The 19890-nt window shown below is 44.1% G+C and overlaps 1 protein-coding gene across 3 annotated transcripts; it reads left to right on the top strand.

The window, feature by feature from the left end:
* The first annotated feature begins 11008 nt into the window (after positions 1–11008).
* On the top strand, positions 11009–19442 carry mlst8 (MTOR associated protein, LST8 homolog). Of its 3 annotated transcripts, none has more exons than XM_083788298.1 (9): positions 11009–11056; positions 11405–11551; positions 13227–13278; positions 13364–13526; positions 14421–14496; positions 16598–16750; positions 17460–17584; positions 17712–17875; positions 18403–19442. In XM_083788298.1, the coding sequence occupies exons 2-9, from the start codon at positions 11423–11425 to the stop codon at positions 18519–18521; spliced, it is 981 nt and encodes a 326-aa protein (XP_083644424.1). In that variant the 5' UTR covers positions 11009–11056; positions 11405–11422; the 3' UTR covers positions 18522–19442. The 3 variants fall into 3 exon arrangements, with proteins under 3 accessions (XP_083644424.1, XP_083644426.1, XP_083644425.1); XM_083788300.1 differs by lacking the exon at positions 11009–11056 and adding an exon at positions 11061–11079; XM_083788299.1 differs by lacking the exon at positions 11009–11056 and adding an exon at positions 11067–11088.
* Positions 19443–19890: the final 448 nt, after the last annotated feature.

Below are 19890 nucleotides of genomic sequence, written 5' to 3'. Positions count from 1 at the left end.
ATGTGTTGTATTTCATTCATTGGTCCATGGTCTCAGGTCATTGAGCGGCGCGCTATAGTGTGCGATTCTTCATCATTGTTGAGGATTTTTTAAAGGTGAAAATCAAGGAAAAGCAAAAGGCTATAGTCCATGGTCACGGACCGCATACTGGTCAAGGTCATTTATACTGGTGAAGATCATTTACTAGTCTTCTAAAGGTCATTTATACTGGTGAAGATCATTTACTAGTCTTCTAAAGGTCATTTATACTGGTCAAGGTCAATTACTAGTCTCATGAAGGTAATTTATACTGGTCACAGTCATATACTGGTCACGGTCATTTCTACTGGTGAAGGTCATTTATACTGGTCAAGGTCATTTGTACTTGTCAAGGTCATTTATACTGGTCAAGGTCATTTACTAGTCTTATTGAAGGTAATTTATACTGCTCAAGGTCATTGATATTGGTCAAGGTCATTAAGTGGCACGCTATAGTGCGCGATTCTTCATCATTGTTGAGGATTTGAAAAAAGGTTAAATTGCAGAAAAGCGAAAGGCTAAAGTCCATGGTCACGGAGGGCATACTATAGTATGTTGTTTTTCTTTTTTTTGGTGGTGTGCGGGCTCCATCAAATAACTACACCAGTTGTGATGCAATAGAGTTTGCTGTGACCGTTGTGAATTATGGGTGGTGTGGTCTTTGCCAAGACGGTGGATTGTGGCCCATGCCTTCCTGCTGTTATTTGTCATGTTGGTGTTCTCTATATCTTTTCGTCCTGGGCATGACGTTAAACTGTTCCGTTCGAGAGGACCGGCGACCCTCGAATGTAAACAGGTGTTGGGACAGGGTCAGGTGTTGTCTTGATGCATCCTATGATGATGCCACAGGTGTCATTTAGGGCTGTGTCGACCAATTTGGTGTGACGGGATAGGCTTGTAGGTGATGCAGAGGAGGGAAATGGGTCGGTAGCTCTTTGGGGATAATGGGTCTTTGCCAGGTTTAGGGATTGCAACCACTTTGGCCTTTTTCCAGACAGAAGGGATGGTTTTCTGTGCTATGCATGTGTTCAGCATCCCCACAAGCCAGGTCTTTCCGTTAGGTCCCAGGTGCTGTATCATTTCTGCTAGTAGGTCATCAATCCCTGCTGCTTTTCCGGGTTTCAACTTTCCCATTGCAGTTTCACGTTATTCTAGGTCGAAGGGTTTGGTTTGAAGGCTGGCTGATTGTGGTTGGTCTGATACCACTGTGCGATGGTATTCTCCTGTGGGTTGGTGGCGGTCTTGGTCACAACTGGTGGCCAACAGTTGTAACCAACACCGCCACCGACAAGACGGTGGATTGTGGCCCATGCCTTCCTGCTGTTATTTGTCATTATGGTGTTCTCTATATCTTTTCGTCCTGGGCATGACGTTAAACTGTTCCGTTCGAGAGGACCGGCGACCCTCGAATGTAAACGGCCACGAAAGGAAACTGTGTGTGTGAGGTGTTCTCTATCATTTCATTCCAGACTTCACTGTCTATCTCCTGTGTTTTCCATTCATCTTGAGCGTTACACAGTCGTCTGATGTGCGGGGGGAGGTGCCGGCTAGCGCATAAAGGCACGGACGGGACAGGTGTTGTCTTGACCCATCCCGTGATGATGCGACAGGTGTCATTTAGGGCTGTGTCGACCAATTTGGTGTGACGTGATCGGCTCCAGCTTGAGCAGGCATACTCTGCTGTAGAGAAAGACAGGGCCATGGCAGTTGCACGGATTGTTTGTGGGTCTGCGCCCCACTTGGGAGTTCACTAGTTTTCACAGGATGTTATTGTGGGTGTTGACCGTGGCTTTTGTGTTCTCCAGGTGGTTTTTTGAAGAAGAGTGTCCTGTCCAGTGTAACTCCAAGATACATGGGGTGGGTATGGTTGGAGAGTTTGTGACCATCCCAAGTGACGCTCAGTTCTTTTCTCGCGTCTCGGTTCCTCAGGTGGAAGCTGCATAGTTGGGTTTGTGTGTCTTTCTTTTTCTGTCTTTCTTTCTTAGGACGGAGATCAAGGTAGACGCCATAGGAAGGCTCAACACTAGCCGATGCCCCTAGAGATCCATCCCAAAGCTTCCCTCAGGGAGCACAGCAAGCCAGCTAGCCAGCAAGCCTGCCCAGTCAGCCAACGCAGCCAGTCAGCTCCGCCAGTCAGCCAGTGTAGAAAGTCAGGCTGCCAAGCCAGAGCATATCAGCCCTTGCAGTCAGCCATTGCAGCCATACCAGCCTTGCTCAGTCAGCTCAGCCAGGCCTCTCTTGAGGCCTGGCTCTCTGTCTGCCTGGCCCGGTCTGCCCTGCCCTGCCTTGCAGCAACAGAACCAGCCTTTCTGGAAAGCCAGCCAGCTCAGAATGCGAGCTGAGCAAGCCAGTGCAGCAGCAAGCCCAGACTAGGTTACCGCAGCCTTACTGTGCAGCCACAGCCACTCAGTCTAGACCAGCAGGAGCTGGCCAGGCTCCAACCCTTGCAGCGCAGCCTTAGGCCGGACAGTCCCCCTGCCTGCACTTTGTTGCCTTCCTGGCCTGTCTGCCTGCCTAGGCGCCTCGGTCTTCCTGTCTGTCTGCCTTGGCCTGCCAGTCTGAAACTGGTTTAGACTAACTGCGTGCTTGCCAGCTGCGCTGGCTTGCTGAGCTCGTATTCTGAGCTGGCTGGCTTGCCAGCAAGGCTGGTTCTGTTGCTGCAAGGCAGGGCGGGGCAGACCGGGCCAGGCAGCCTCGAGAGAGGCCTGGCTGAGCTGACTGAGCAAGGCTGGTATGGCTACAATGGTTGACTGCAAGGGCTGATGTGCGCTGGCTTGGCAGCCTGACTTTCTACACTGGCTGACTGGCGGAGCTGGCTGGCTGCGTTGGCTGACTGGGCGGGCTTGCTGGCTAGCTGGCTTGCTGGACTCCCTGAGGGAAGCTTTGGGATGGATCTCTAGGGGCATCGGCTTGTGTTGAGCCTTCCAACGGCGTCTACCTTGATCTTCGTCTTAAGAAAGAAAGACAGAAAAAGAAACACACACACAAACTCAACTATGCAGCTTCCACATGAGGAAGGCAGGCAGGCACGCAGGCAGGCACAAGCTGCCTGCGTGCTTGCTTCGCCCTCCAGTTGCTGCTCCAGTTATTTGTTTTCCCTCAAACCCATCCTCAATGTGTTGGGTGAGGTTGAGCTCTGTCCAGCACAGGACGGGACGGAAACCAGCTTGGTCTTTAGTCAGCTTGGTGTCTATGAGTGGTATGAGGCGTTGGAGTAGCAGCCTCTCTTGTAGGTGATGCAGAGGAGGGAAATGGGTCGGTAGCTCTTTGAGGATGATGGGTCTTTGCCAGGTTTGGGGATTGCAACCACTTTGGCTTTTCTCCAGACAGAAGGGATGGTTTTCTGTGCCATGCATGTGTTCAGCATCCCCACGAGCCAGGTCTTTGCGTTAGGTTCCAGGTGCTGTATAATTTCTGCCAGTATGTCATCAATCCCTGCTGCTTTTCCGGGTTTCAACTTTCCCATTGCAGTTTTGAGTTCTTCTAGGTCGAAGGGTTTGGTTTGAGGGCTGGCTGATTGTGGTTGGTCTGATACCACTGTGCGATGGTATTCTCCTGTGGGTCGTGGCGGTGTTGGTTACGACTGTTGGCCACCAGTTGTGATGCAACAGAGTTCGCTGTGACCGTTGTGAATTATGGGTGGCTCCCTGAGGTCCTTGATCGCCATTGGGTCCAACAGTGGTCATTGAAGCGTGCACACACATGCACACATGCACCTACACACACAGGGGCACATGCGTATGCACACCTGGACCTTTAAATGAACAACAACACAAAAACTAAGGCACTGGTGTCGGACTTCTGGTTTACCGGAACGGGGTTCAACTCCCTGCAGTGCCCTGCTCAATGTGTTGTATTTCATTCATTGGTCCATGGTCTCAGGTCATTGAGCGGCGCGCTATAGTGTGCGATTCTTCATCATTGTTGAGGATTTTTTAAAGGTGAAAATCAAGGAAAAGCAAAAGGCTATAGTCCATGGGCACGGACCGCATACTGGTCAAGGTCATTTATACTGGTGAAGATCATTTACTAGTCTTATGAAGGTCATTTATACTGGTCAAGGTAATTTACTAGTCTCATGAAGGTAATTTATACTGGTCAGTCATATACTGGTCACGGTCATTTATACTGGTCAAGGTCATTTATACTGGTCAAGGTCATTTACTAGTCTTATTGAAGGTCATTTATACTGCTCAAGGTCATTGATCAATATCAATGACCTTGATGACCCCAAGGTCATTAAGTGGCATGCTATAGTGCGCGATTCTTCATCATTGTTTACGATTTGAAAAAAGGTAAAATCGCGGAAAAGCGAAAGGCTATAGTCCATAGTCTCGGAGGGCATACAAAAATGTGTGGTGCTATACAGGCCGTTCTGGAAAATTTGGGACAGAGGTTCATCGTTGGCATCCAGGGAGTGTGTGTGCAAAATTTGGCATCGACCGGGTTAATGGTGCTGGAGATTAGCTGTTAACAAACTGACGGACACACACACACACACACACACACACACACACACACACACACACACACACACACTCACTCAGAGTGCAAAACATACTCTATCCCCATGGCTTTGGCCTGGTGCCATACCGTTATTAATTATTGCCTACAATGTCAATTGTGAAATTACTTTACCGTTGCAATGCAAAATTTACATTTCAACGAATGGACCTCGTAAAACAAAACAAAAACCAAGGCACTGGGGCCTATTTCACGAAACTTGGATTAGAGATTAAGCCGGGCTTTAACACATATCCTGGCTTAATATATCCTGGATCAGTGCTTAACCGGTTTCATGAAAGCTGGTTGATCTTGCCAGATTAACTTAACCAGTTAACCTGGATATGTTGAGGCTTGATTCGGTTTCATGAAAGTGATGCTACATAAATTACCATGGAAACTAATGCTTTGGACTTAGCCTGCTCCGGACCAGGCTAACAGCCAGGTTTAACCTAATCCTGATGTCTTTACTGTTCATTAAGCAGTCAAACTGATCACAAACCAATGATGTTTTCCAGATTTATTCAATTATTATGGGTTTATGTTGCCTTATTTGTATCGGTCTGCATTAAAGGACTAATTTAAGCACTATATAAAATCAAATAACCAAAATATATAGGCTGCACAACATCATGACAGCTTGTGAGCTTGTAGATCAGCTGCTTTTGGTGAATGTTCCCCATGAATAGGTTTGCTGTCGTACAAGTGCACGGTTAAGAAGAATTATTATATTATATTATATATATATATTTTTTTTTTGTAAAAGTGAAAACCACTAAATATTACCATTACTCATTGTTTTACAACATATTACCATTGTAACGTTTCACCCACTACTAGTCCTACATACTTACACCTAGAAACCCCATTCAAACCTATTTAGGTTCATCCTATGGTGGACATGTGTGCCTGAAAAGGAATCTTTGAAATGTTTCATAGTTTTAGAAATATAGTGCTTTCAAATTTGAGACATTTATAGGCAGATAGTGGCACTTAAAAAAATCACTTTCACCTAGAAACTCCATTCACACTTTGTAAAATTCAGCTTACTGTGGAGACACATGCTGGAACTTTTTACTTTGAAATGTTTTATAGTTTCTGAGTTATTTAACTTAAACGCCCAATGCATTCTCAATGGCAATAGCACAAACTTTGGCATGCTACATGAACCCATGACCCGGCCCTGTCTGGACAACAACCCCCTTCCCCAAAGGTAGCTCCCTCAGAGGAGGGAGTTATGGCCAAATATCACAATGCGACAATATCATTATGCTTACAATATTAAGAATTCTGTTTTAAGTTAATAGTAGTGGTAAAATGTAAACTATATTTTTGGGGTAGTTAATCATTCAGTCTATCCACTATTGAGAGTATGTTCTCTCTTTAATTACAGCAGCAGTATTTATTTTAGAAGCTTAAGTCCTTGTATCAGTAAGTCTTGAATAGATTAGTAAAGATAATGAGATATACAGAAGGGGGCTGTAATGCAACTATTAAGGATGCAAACTGCCTTAATACCCCATGAAGAAGAAGGATCAGTAAATCTGTGATCCACATAAGGGGTCTAGAGACAAAAAGCCAGACTGTCTATTAAACCAGGCTTGCTGATCCCGGCTCGCCAAATCCACCAATTCTGAGCCTCGCTTGGCTTTAGTGGAACGGAATAAACCAGGCTGTAAAGATCAGGATTTAAAAAGCCTGGTTTTGGCCTAAATCCTGGATTAGTTAATCCAAGTTTCGTGAAACAGGCCCCAGGTTGTGGTACTTCTGGTTTACCGGAATGGGGTTCAACTCCCTGCAGTGCTCTGCTCAATTTGTTGTATTTACATGGTTCATTTTTATTTTCTGCTCATTGTGTTGCCTTTTCATAGATGATAACCCCCAGGTTCTTTAATGTGTTTGCACTCCCTACAGTTAGGTTACCAAGTCTATTTATTTATTATTTCTGTTCACTAGAACTAGAACCAATTACCAAAGTAGGCTTTCTAATGACACAACTCGCCTTTGTTTTTATGTGTAGCAAAAACGTTCTTTTTATTTACGCCAAAGAGTAGAGGCTGGTCTGCATTCATGCGAGCGGGGAAGTTTAGAGTAACATAGCTCTAAATGAAACGCATTAGAGCTATGGACCAGAGCTAGTAGTCATAGCACTTCATGGTATATGCATAGTTTATATAGTTTCATTATAGATATATTAAACAGAGAGGACTGGAGTCAATTGGGTTATATTATGTTTAACACTAATTTGAAGCTGTCAAAATCTGACAGACTTCTGGCGGCCATGGCCACGCCCACCTTTTGGTAACGCCCACTTTCGGCCAAGCCCACAAAAAGGACCCCCCATGTCATTTGCCAGGCAGGCTCCACTCTCAGACGAGGAGATATTTGGCTCAGTCTATGAGCTAATTTAGAACTTCCTGTCTGAGAGCTAGCTAATTTAAGACATCCGGTTGCCTTCAGAATAAAATAAGGTTATTTAATTTGTTAATTAAATAATTGTCAATGCCCCAAGGCACATCACTTTTTTGAGCGTTGACCTCAGTAGAAGGTCTGCTGCTGTGAATTTTACACCTCTCCCGCCTAGCGGAGAGTGGGGTGTGGTACAGGACATCTCCCCGAACGCGTAAATTGAAACCATTGACACCTACTTCGATGGTTCAGTTGTCATCTATGCCGGGGAATTTAGCAGCTCTCATTCAAGCGTTTTTTCAAAATCCAGGTCACACATTTGATTGCAAAACAATCTGTGGTGTGACTCAACAACTAGTGAATAGCATCTTACTTGGCCTTAGGAATGCACAATGACCCATTAGATTTTATACACAAACTAGTAGTTTGGTTGAGTATGTGTGGTGTCCACACAGTTGTTCAAGCAAAACATACAGACATCTGTACATTCTGTGCCTGGACAGTTGAAAGCAATTAACAGAACAATAACGGAGGACAATTTGGAAGAAGATGATGATGATGTGGTTTTATGCAATGAAAGTCTAAATGACAATATGTGTGAAGCTATACCATTACCAATTCTAACATTTCTACAACAGACATCTGCTATCAAAAAATGTCACACACGGCTTGAAGAAGCAGCAGCGCAGGACTCAACATTTAGACGGAAACTTGAGAAATTCAATCTAGCCAACACATCAGTGTCATTAGTGTCAGGACAGAAGGACAGAAGTATGCACCATATTAAACAGCTTTGTAGAATACACACTTCGGTCTCCTTTCCTTGGAGAAGACCTGCTTTGCCTGAAAAGTCTTAGTCTGTATAGTTGTACTCAATGTGGTGACAAGGCCTTACCATCTACAAAGAACATGTCACAATTCATAGTGCAGCCACTTGACGTGTCACAAAAAGGCATCTTAGACACTATTGCACAAATATTACCTGCTCAATCTGAACAATGTGAAACATGTCAGCAGGAAAAGAGCTTATCAACATATGAAGTAATTAACAGCCCACAGACCTTACTTCTCCTGTTAAGAGCTGGCACAAAAATTCCAAAAACGTTCAATTTATCCTGTCTGTACCACCAAAATGAGTATGCTTTGAACAGTATGTGTGTATTTTTCGACAGGCCACCATATGCGTCATTGTACATCCTTAAAGATCATAAATGGCATATCTGGACAAATGAATCGAATGACACAGCAGGCTATACCTTTGAGCTGATGCAAAGAACATCCGCTCGACAGCACACAAAGACAGTAGTCACAAGTAGTTTCTATGTCGTGTCATACGAGAAAATAAACAGTCGAGAAATAATCAAGTTTCGTCAGGACAAACAAATGCATAAATGCACAGACAGATGCAATCAACGCACACAAGTGACACCCATTCCAAAGCTAGAGGTAACTCCTTGACCTGACTTAGCTTGCGTAGAGAAAGTGATTTCATGTCAATGCCCCAAGGCACAGCACTTTTTTGAGCGTTGACCCCAGTAGAAGGTCTGCTGCTGTGAATTTTACACCTCTCTCGCTTAGCGGAGAGTGGGGTGTGGTAGAGGACATCTCCCCGAACACGTGGGTATGTCCAGATAGTTGCCTCGCGGAGGCCTCTTTGTCCAGTGTCCATTCTGGGTCCGGAAACGGTACTTTTTGTCAGCATTGACCCCAGTAGAAGGTCTGCTGCTGTGAACTTTACACCTCTCCCGCTTAGCGGAGAGTGTGGTGTGGTAGAGGACATCACCCCGAACGCGTGGGTATGTCCAGATAGTTGCCTCGCGGAGGCCTCTTTGTCCAGTGTCCATTCTGGGTCCGGAAACGGTACTTTTTGTCAGCATTGACCCCAGTAGAAGGTCTGCTGCTGTGAACTTTACACCTCTCCCGCTTAGCGGAGAGTGTGGTGTGGTAGAGGACATCACCCCGAACGCGTGGGTATGTCCAGATAGTTGCCTCGCGGAGGCCTCTTTGTACAGTGTCCATTCTGGGTCCGGAAACGGTACTTTTTTCAGCGTTGACCACAGTAGAAGGTCTGCTGCTGTGAATTTTACACCTCTCCCGCTTAGCGGAGAGTGGGGTGTGGTACAGGACATCTCCCCGAACGCGTGGGTATGTCCAGATAGTTGCCTCGCGGAGCCGTCTTTTGTCCAGTGTCCATTCTGGGTCCGGAAACGGTACTTTTTGTCAGCCTTGACCCCAGTAGAAGGTCTGCTGCTGTGAATTTTACACCTCTCTCGCTTAGCGGAGAGTGTGGTGTGGTAGAGGACATCTCCCCGAACGTGTGGGTATGTCCAGATAGTTGCCTCGCGGAGGCCTCTTTGTCCAGTGTCCATTCTGGGTCCGGAAACGGTACTTTTTGTCAGCATTGACCCCAGTAGAAGGTCTGCTGCTGTGAATTTTACACCTCTCCCGCTTAGCGGAGAGTGTGGTGTGGTAGAGGACATCTCCCCGAACGCGTGGGTATGTCCAGATAGTTGCCTCGCGGAGGCCTCTTTGTCCAGTGTCCATTCTGGGTCCGGAAACGGTACTTTTTTCAGCGTTGACCACAGTAGAAGGTCTGCTGCTGTGAATTTTACACCTCTCCCGCTTAGCGGAGAGTGGGGTGTGGTACAGGACATCTCCCCGAACGCGTGGGTATGTCCAGATAGTTGCCTCGCGGAGCCGTCTTTTGTCCAGTGTCCATTCTGGGTCCGGAAACGGTACTTTTTGTCAGCCTTGACCCCAGTAGAAGGTCTGCTGCTGTGAATTTTACACCTCTCCCGCTTAGCGGAGAGTGTGGTGTGGTAGAGGACATCTCCCCGAACGTGTGGGTATGTCCAGATAGTTGCCTCGCGGAGGCCTCTTTGTCCAGTGTCCATTCTGGGTCCGGAAACGGTACTTTTTGTCAGCATTGACCCCAGTAGAAGGTCTGCTGCTGTGAATTTTACACCTCTCCCGCTTAGCGGAGAGTGGGGTGTGGTACAGGACATCTCCCCGAACGCGTGGGTATGTCCAGATAGTTGCCTCGCGGAGCCGTCTTTTGTCCAGTGTCCATTCTGGGTCCGGAAACGGTACTTTTTGTCAGCCTTGACCCCAGTAGAAGGTCTGCTGCTGTGAATTTTACACCTCTCTCGCTTAGCGGAGAGTGTGGTGTGGTAGAGGACATCTCCCCGAACGTGTGGGTATGTCCAGATAGTTGCCTCGCGGAGGCCTCTTTGTCCAGTGTCCATTCTGGGTCCGGAAACGGTACTTTTTGTCAGCATTGACCCCAGTAGAAGGTCTGCTGCTGTGAATTTTACACCTCTCCCGCTTAGCGGAGAGTGTGGTGTGGTAGAGGACATCTCCCCGAACGCGTGGGTATGTCCAGATAGTTGCCTCGCGGAGGCCTCTTTGTCCAGTGTCCATTCTGGGTCCGGAAACGGTACTTTTTTCAGCGTTGACCACAGTAGAAGGTCTGCTGCTGTGAATTTTACACCTCTCCCGCTTAGCGGAGAGTGGGGTGTGGTACAGGACATCTCCCCGAACGCGTGGGTATGTCCAGATAGTTGCCTCGCGGAGCCGTCTTTTGTCCAGTGTCCATTCTGGGTCCGGATACGGTACTTTTTGTCAGCCTTGACCCCAGTAGAAGGTCTGCTGCTGTGAATTTTACACCTCTCCCGCTTAGCGGAGAGTGGGGTGTGGTATAGGACATCTCCCCGAACGCGTGGGTATGTCCAGATAGTTGCCTTGCGGAGCCGTCTTTTGTCCAGTGTCCACTTTATAAAGTCCATGCACTCCAGTGAATAGCATTTATCCATTTAGATAACTTTATTATTATTATTATAAGGATTTAATTACTTATTCTTACACAGAAACATAATGTGTGTCTTATAGCATCATATAGCATCATTTAAATGCTTAATTTGTAGTTTTAATGTGCAAATTAAACTTTTTTTCAATACTCTAGAGGGTACTCTTATTTTGAAGAGATCGTCCACCGGAAGTCTTAAATTAGCTCACTAGATTAGCTCACTAGACGCTGCCGGAATGTTTCGTATCGTTCATGTTGTAGAGGGACACATTACACAGACGTACACGATCTCAACTATTAATATTGTCATCAACAACAACGGTAACCCAGCCCCAACCTACCGCGTAGGACAGGTTATGTTGAAAGATGTATTCAGTTATTTATTATTGTCCTTAATGACAGTGCGCAGTACAAACTGCAAGTAATGTTAGAATTTGTTTTTGAAGTAGTAGTTGAAGACCTAACGCTGTGAACCAGAGCTAATGCTCCACACTGGCTAGGAAGGTTAACGTTAGCAGCAGACACAATACGTCCGAACTCCGAATATCAAGCCACTGTATCTTAGATAAGTTATCTTTCTGCATGTCAGGAGTGAACAGTTACTTTACTGGTGGGATATGTGATGATGTATCTTTTGCCTGCTTAATTGTTTGTAACGTGCATCCACAGGATTGATCGATAGCAGCCATGAACGTAAACCAGGGGACGGTGGGTAGTGACCCAGTTATTCTGGCTACGGCTGGATACGACCACACGGTCCGGTTCTGGCAGGCCCACAGCGGGATCTGCACGAGAACAGTCCAGCATCAGGACTCCGTATCCTTGCATTGTTCTCACAGTCAGACTCAGACGCATTATAAAACAGATGTTTGGCATTTTTATTCACAGAATAAATAGGTACATTTCAAACGAAAGCACAAGTCAATACAATAATTGTCACTGTGGACGACACCATGATGATTGAGCATGCATTACACTTGTTTACAACAGGGTCCACCATTTTCAATCCATCTGAACTTTTAGAGTCCTACAAATATACACTTCTATAACAAAAAACAGGAACTCATCATAAAGAAAAGTAAAATATACAGTAAGGGGAAAAGGGGTGGGGGGGACTCAGACTATTTACGGAGGCCAGTTTCGAATCGCAGCCATCCGTAGGTGCCCTTTGGGAGCGTTTTGAAGGAGTCAAGGGATTCACATGGCTTAATGGCTGTTGGTAGGGCGTTCCACATTCGAGTGGCATAGGAGCAAATTTAATTTAGTCCTTTGTTTGAGTCGAATCTGGGTTGTACATGGTTTGTTGAACTCCCTCTGGTGTTGTGGGTGTGGACTTTGTTGACATTAAGGAAGTATTTAGACATTAGGTACATGGGTATCTATCTTGGACTGTGTAGTGAATCTTGTAGACCAGACCAACTGTAAAATGCTCTAATCTGTCGTCAACCCTAAGCCATTCCAGCCTGTAAAAATGGGCAGGGGTGAGGTGGGTTCGGGGAGTGAGGCCAAGTAGTAGCTTGACCAGTTTGTTTTGGGAAGTCTGGAGCCTTGTCTTAAGTGCCTTTGAGGTGCTGTGGTACCAGGAGGTGCATGCATAGTCAAAGAAACCTCGTACAAGGGCTCCTGTTAGGGTCTTCAAGGTGTTTTTGATGACCAGTGAGGAGATCCTGTATAGGAATCTTGTTCTTTGATTGACTTTTTTGATTACATTGGTGGCCATTTTATCACCGGAAAGATTTGCCTCCAGGATGGAACCTAGGTGGGTAATTTCATCTTTACGCGTGATATTATTGTCACCCACTCTAACCAAGAAGCCGTCTGCTTTGCTGAGATTACTGTTTGATCCAAAGAGAATGGATTCAGTTTTTCACAGGTGTAAAGATAGTTTGTTATCAGTGAGCTAGGTGCAGATTCTACCAAGTTCAGAGCTGAGGTCCTCTGAGACCAGCAGTGCCGAGTCATCTGATGTGCCATCTGATATGCAGTATTTGCCAGCATCCACCTCGTGTTTGATGTGATCGCTCAAATTGAGGAGGCATGTGTCAGTGGAGTGGGATGTTCTGAAGCCAGATTGGAATTTGTACATTAGTTTTTTAGTGGCAAGATGCTTTTCAACCTGTTCATAGACTAGTTTTCCATCACTTTCGTGATGAAGCTAAGAATAGAAATAGGGCGGTAGTTGTCTAATTTGCTCCCTTTCTTGTGCAGGGGAGTTACTTTGGCAAGTTTGAAATCATGAGGGACCTGTCCCTGTTTGATGGAGAGGTTTATTTGGAGAGGTTTATTACGTGGGTGATGATTGGAACTATAGAGATGGCTGAGTCTCTGAGAAATTTGGACGGAAATTGCTGGTTTGCAGGGCACTGAGTTTTTTTATTTACCTCATCAGTTACCATTACCAGTTTAAAATCGTCTTTACAAACACCTTTAACTATTAGGCTACACATTGCTATAATAATAATTGAAAGGTATCCTTAATAATTGTTTTCAGCAAGTAAATTCACTTGAAGTTACTCCTGACAGGAGTATGATTGCAGCTGCAGGTAGGCCTACAAAGAATTATACCTTCTGTTACTAATCTGTAACATCAATATCGAATGCTAATTGTAAATCTTGCTTCTATTTCAGGCTATCAGCACATCCGGATGTATGATCTGAACTCCAACAACCCCAACCCAGTGATCAATTATGACGGCGTCAGTAAGAATATCACATCAGTAGGTTTCCATGAAGATGGGCGCTGGATGTACACGGGAGGAGAGGACTGCATGGCTCGCATCTGGGACCTGAGGTAGAGTAACTTTCTCAGATTACCGTTTGCTTTGTTCCCAGACCAGGGGGGCAGTCAGACAGATATTTTGTGAAGCCTGAAACTCCTGAAAGTTCATATAATGGCCTGTTGTGGCGCTGTCATTGGACCCAGAAAAACCCATAGCCCCATAGAAGTCCATGTATTTGGGCCCAACTTCACCTAGACTGTATTACCTTAATAAACATGGTCATGAATACTTTCTGCTTCCAGTCACTAGTTTAAAGTCTAATTTCTAATGTCATAATATTCTTTTTGGAAAATTATGGTCCCATTTAAAAAAAAAAGAAGACCATAAAGTCACGCATGTTCTGAGGGGCGTGGCTACCGTTACAGTCTATGATCGGGATTCCCCTCCCACTCGAGTCAAAATAAAAACCAACGGAGAAGAAGGGGGGAAGTCCCGCCTCGTGTCTGGGCCAGCCAATGGCCAGCTGGGCCAAAACGGAGCCAGCCAATGGCCAGCTGGGCCCAAACGGATCTAGAAAGATGGCGACTTACAGTGCAGGAATAACAGGCTTCATTTTACGTCCATGTTAGACCCGGGGAACGCTTTGTCCATATTTTTTTACAGTCTATGTCCCAGACTCTAACGCCATCACTCATTTACATGTTCATGCACCTTTGTTGCCGTACAAGTTCTGAAAAGCATTCTTCGTCCATGTTATGTACCCTTAATTTTCCTTTTCTTATACAGCCTAATCTCCCTCCTTTCATGTTGAATTTCTGTATCAGCGTGTAGCCGTTAGATTTCTATGTTAATTTTGTATTTGCATCCTTATCTCTGCTTGTTCTTTCCTCTTGCTCAGATTCTTTTGTTATGTCAGTATAAATAATGTGTTAAACTGCCAATAAACTTTTCAAACTATTTTCTAGGTCCAGAAACCTACAATGTCAAAGGATTTTCCAGGTCAATGCTCCCATCAACTGCGTGTGCCTGCATCCCAACCAGGTGAAACATTCTAATCCATTCAGAATAAACTTAAATGTATATAAGATGATGTACACGTATTTTTCCTTGGTGACATACTGACATTGGTACAGGGACATTTCAAGAGGTGACGTATGCATATCTACCAAAAAACTACAAATGTTTGTATAATAATAATAATAAATATGTATAGCACCTTTCATGACATGAAATGCAGCTCAAAGTGCTTTACAGAGCAATGGAGAAAAAAAAGAAAAGCAAGGCAAAGCCATTAAAAAAACAAGCAGTAATGCAATACAGTGAGGACATGAATAACAAAAAAATAAATAATCAATTTAAAGCAATGTTGTAGAAGTGGGTCTTGAGCTGTGCTTTAAAAATGTCTACAGAGGCTGCCTGTCGAAGGTACAGTGGGAGTTTGTTCCATGCCGTCGGCCCGTAGAAGCAAAAAGCTGCTTCCCCGTATTTTTTAGTTGCCATTGTTTTAGGCAAAGCGAGCAGGCCAGCAGTGGAAGACCTTAGGGGGCGGTTTGGGACATATTTAGGCAGGCAGTCATGTAGGTAGGAAGGTGCGAGACCATTGAGAGCTTTATACACAAGTAAAATAATTTTAAAATCAATCCTAAAAACAACTGGAAGCCAGTGCAGTGAAGCCAAAACTGGAGTAATATGTTCTCTCATCTTAGTTCTAGTTAAAACTCTGGCTGCTGCATTTTGGACAAGTTGTAATCTGTCAGTTGTTTTCTTAGGCAGTCCAGAAAAAATAGTAATCAAGCCGAGAAAAAACAAAGGCGTGGATTAGCGTTTTTGCATCGTCCAAAGACAAATAGGCTCTGATTCGTGCAATATTTCTAAGGTGAAAAAAGGCAATCTTGGTAACATGATTAATGTGTGAATTAAAATTCTATTCAGAATCAATAATGATCCCCAGGTTCTTTACTGTACTGTTACTTTCTACAGTCAGGTTGCCAAGTCTGCTTATTATTGATTCTTTCTGCTCACTAGAACCGATTATGAGAACTTCTGTCTTATCCTCATTTAGCTTGAGGAAGTTCATAGAAATGAAAATTGACTCCGTGATTGTAAATGAGTTCTCCCAATGGCAGTATGTACAGGGAGAATAGCAGAGGACCAAGAATCGAGCCCTGCGGAATACCAGAACCGATGTTGATGTCGTGTTTGTCTGAGTCAAACTCAGCTAGATTGACAAAATAACTTCTGTTTATTGCCATTCAGACAGCACGATAACTAACGACAACTATACAGGGGTTCTCAACGTTTTTGGCTGGGGAGTGGGGACCCCCGGAAATGCTTTGGCCATGTCTCGAAAACTGACCGTCATTTAAATAACATTCCCCTAAATATTCCTCGAAACGCCCCAATTTTACGACATTAACAACTGGAATACGACCAAACAACGTATGGAAAACCAATAAAGAGTTTCCAAACACCTCTCCCCTCGCTGCCTTGTCATGTCCACACACTTGGAAATATCCTGCCAATTTCATATGACATGCCTTTACAAAATATATATTTTTCCTGTGTATTATTTATTACTTTTATAGCTATACTTTTTTGGAGTGAATACATATGTTTAGATGCCTTTCAGCTGGTCAGACAATGCTACCGACCTGACGTAAGTCCAAAGTCACTTTAGAATGATACATGCTGGTAATCCAGTCTGGCAGTGTGCCGTGGGTTCGACTCCCGATTCCGACGGCCTTTACTGCATGTCTTCCCCCCATCTCTCTCCCCATTTCCTGTCAGCCTACTATCTGTCCCTCTATAAAAAATATAAAATAAAGGCGAAAGCCAAAAAAATAAATTTATAGAATGATACATGCGGAAAATTGCGGTGATTTTGGCGTATGCCCATTTTTGGGAGTAAATGGTGGTGATAAATGAGGGCCTTAGAATCCAGCGTTACATTTATTGTCATGGTACTGTGGATTTGCTTGTACTTTGTTTCCTTTCTAATACAGATTGGCTAAATGAATTGTTTTCTATTGTTGTTCTCGTGTTAAGTCACAATGGATTGTGTCCATTTCTACTAAATATGTTTGACAGTATAAAATGTTGTAAATTGGTCTGGATTAGATTATAATGGTTTAATGATTTCCAGGCAGAGCTGATAGTGGGGGACCAGAGTGGAGTGATCCATATCTGGGATCTGAAGACTGACCACAATGAGCAGTTGATTCCAGAGCCAGAGGTCTCGATCAACTCTGTTCACATCGACCCAGACGCAAGCTACATGGCAGCAGTGAATAGCTTGGTCAGTATGCAAGAGTTGTGATTGAAAACATTGTGTTCATTGAATCATCAACAATTGTTTTGTTTGAATATAATTGTATATGGGCATGAAAAGCTGAAGCCACCTTTACACAGAGATCCACCATAATGCTGGCCTTTCCTGTCTACACAAAACCTAATAGAGCTGAAGTAATTAAAGCATCCCCCATTTGTGCTTAATCTTGGCATGCTAGTGTTGAGGATGACACATTTTAGATTAGAAGCTTTGCCTTTACACCTGACGAAGGACTACAGATGAAAACTAGCCTCTGGGATAATTACATGACATGTTGCATAAATCAGCATCAGCATTTGACATCAGTTGTTGGTAGATTGTATACATTTACACATGCATTTATTTCACAAAATACTGACACAAATTGGACTGATCACCAGAGCCAGTGAAGCTCCAGCATTGAAGTATTTCCCTTCACTGAGTAACAAATTCTAATGTTGTAACATCATTTCAGCCAACATTCACAATGAAAGCCTACACATTTATTTGACAAAATACACTCAAAAGAATATTTGTAACATAACCTGATACCTGAGCAGCCTGCCAAAATGGCCAGTTACTTCAAACTTACCAGCCATGTTTAGAATTCACCAGCATCTGGCCTGAATTTCACACTCTGCTTATACTTGAATGATTATGTTGACCATAATCATCTTCTTGCTGTCTGTTGTCTCAGGGGAACTGTTACGTGTGGAATCTCGCAGGGGGCATGGGAGACGAGGTGACCCAGCTCATCCCCAAGACCAAGATCCCTTCACATAAACGCTACTCTCTGCGCTGCAAGTTCAGCCCTGACTCCACGTTAGTTATCTAATTTCACTATGATACTACAGGTGGTTGGCCTATTGGGAAGTAAAGTGACATTCGTTTTCTGTCCTGAACGTGACCATAATGATATTCCATGCTTGGTGTCTTCATCCATATCTAGTTTGTTGGCCACCTGCTCAGCAGACCAGACGTGTAAAATCTGGAGGACGTCCAACTTCTCTCTGATGACTGAGCTGAGCATCAAGAGCAACAACCCTGGGGAGACCTCTAGAGGCTGGATGTGGGACTGTGCCTTCTCTGGCGATTCCCAGTACATCGTAACTGGTCAGTACATTGTTTCTGGTGGCCAAATCAATAGGGACTATCATACCCGGCTGTCTGTCTGTGTCCCTTATATTCCCATATATGAAGTTCTGTGTTAGGCATGCCCAAATATGAAGTCTAGTATATGACCCTGATGTCATATTGATGACATCAGGGTACTCCATATATGGGGCTTTGCGGATTCATCAATATTCCTTGGAGTTCTGCTAATCTGACTGATTTACCACTCGGCGCATGAGTCCTCTAGTCCTGTGCAATACGAACGTTTTAAGTTTCTGAGTTGTCATCACTTGTGTTATCTTGTGAATGTGCTGAATGTTTGCATAATTGTTGTTGGCTGCATAATATGTCCATTGTTGTTTACAATGTAGACTGAATTTCCTTCAGAATAATCAATGTAATCATATTCAATACACTGTCATACTAGTAAGGTTAACATTGAAGAGATAGCATACAGGAAATCATCACAGAAAGTATAGTGAATCAAAGAATAGTTAATTGACCTCTACTTTGTTACTGTTTCCCAGCCTCTTCTGACAACCTGGCTCGTCTGTGGTGTGTGGAGACGGGGGAGATTAAGAGAGAGTACAGTGGCCATCAGAAAGCTGTGGTGTGTCTGGCTTTCAATGACAGCGTACTGGGCTGAAGAAGGGGAGAGAGCGAGAACACACACATCCACAAAAGGAATCTTTGGAGGAAATGGCAGATCAGTACTAAAGAAATGGAACTCTTAGCACAGACGTGTCGCCTCGAGGTTGATGCGAACTGTCAAGTTTTTTAATGTTGGTTCGAGGCCATTCTCTCTTCCACGGACAGTGATTCCCAGCAGTGTTATCCATGAGTCAGCCTGAAAGAATCCCAAGAAAATCATGATCAGTCCGTGTCTGCTGCACAGTGTCACAATTCTACTGTCTGTAGTGACATACAGGGGTGAATAATGAAACATTAACACTATCTATAATTGTCAATGGTGTTTGCGATGACGATAATGACTGCCACTGCAAAGTCTCACTATCAATGAGTAAATTAAAAAGACATTGTCATTAAGAGAGCTTCAATAACTATGTTTTAACTTTACCCCTCCCAGCTCTGCTCTGGGTGAGACACATTTTCAAGGTATTTTTACCTTTAAAACTATTTACCGGCAATGTCTTTTTATTTTATAAAACAGCCTGTTTTAAACTACACTAAGTTCAGTGATTACATTTTATATCAATCTGAATCAACAACGGCTTTTAAAGTAAATTCATTGAATAGTCGTGCAACTGTATACTGCCGTGCCGTGGTTCTCAAACCTTTCATGTCAAACAACCCCTAAATTAATATTGTATGTATGTATAAGGCTGTGGACCCCCATCTAAAAATATCTTGTGCCAAGGACCCCCATACAAGCTTTATGTTGTTTAAAATGTTTAAATAATATTCAAGATGTATCCAATTGTTTCAAGACTTTATTTAAAAATAGGCTATAGTCGATCTACAAGCATCCCATTGCAACATCCCCTCAAGGATCCGAGTTTCTTATTCCAGCTGGCATGTAGAGCAGCAATAAAGGATTTCCACTCCTGTCTGTTTTGGGCCAATGTCATTATAGTGTGATGCAGGGTCTTCAGCGCTCTCCACACACCAGGGCCGGCTCCATATTTATTAATGGAGTGTACATTTCAACTTAATTTCTAGGCCAGATTTGATCGTACGCGCACGTCAATGTGACATTTACCAAGTGATCCTATACAGCAGATCCTAGCGTAAATTTCGTCGGCTGAAAACTTCACTTAAATAACAAGCCCTTAAATATTCTCGAAACGCCCAGATTTTATGACAAAGATGCAGAATATGACCAAACAACATGTAGAAAGCCAAGAAAATGTTTCCCCCGCTAATAATCACATCGTCATTGGAATAAGTAGGATTTTATTTAACCACCAAGCAGAGCGCACTGATTCACAGCCTGCTGCTGTTTTGCAAAATAAATTGTCCTAGGGCTAGTGCCCTAGAATGGGATTTCTAGGTGT

The sequence above is a fragment of the Protomyctophum parallelum genome, assembly GCF_964188405.1.
Source record: "Protomyctophum parallelum genome assembly, chromosome: 17".
Taxonomy (NCBI): domain Eukaryota; kingdom Metazoa; phylum Chordata; class Actinopteri; order Myctophiformes; family Myctophidae; genus Protomyctophum; species Protomyctophum parallelum.
This window is presented reverse-complemented; position numbering and strand designations above follow the sequence as displayed.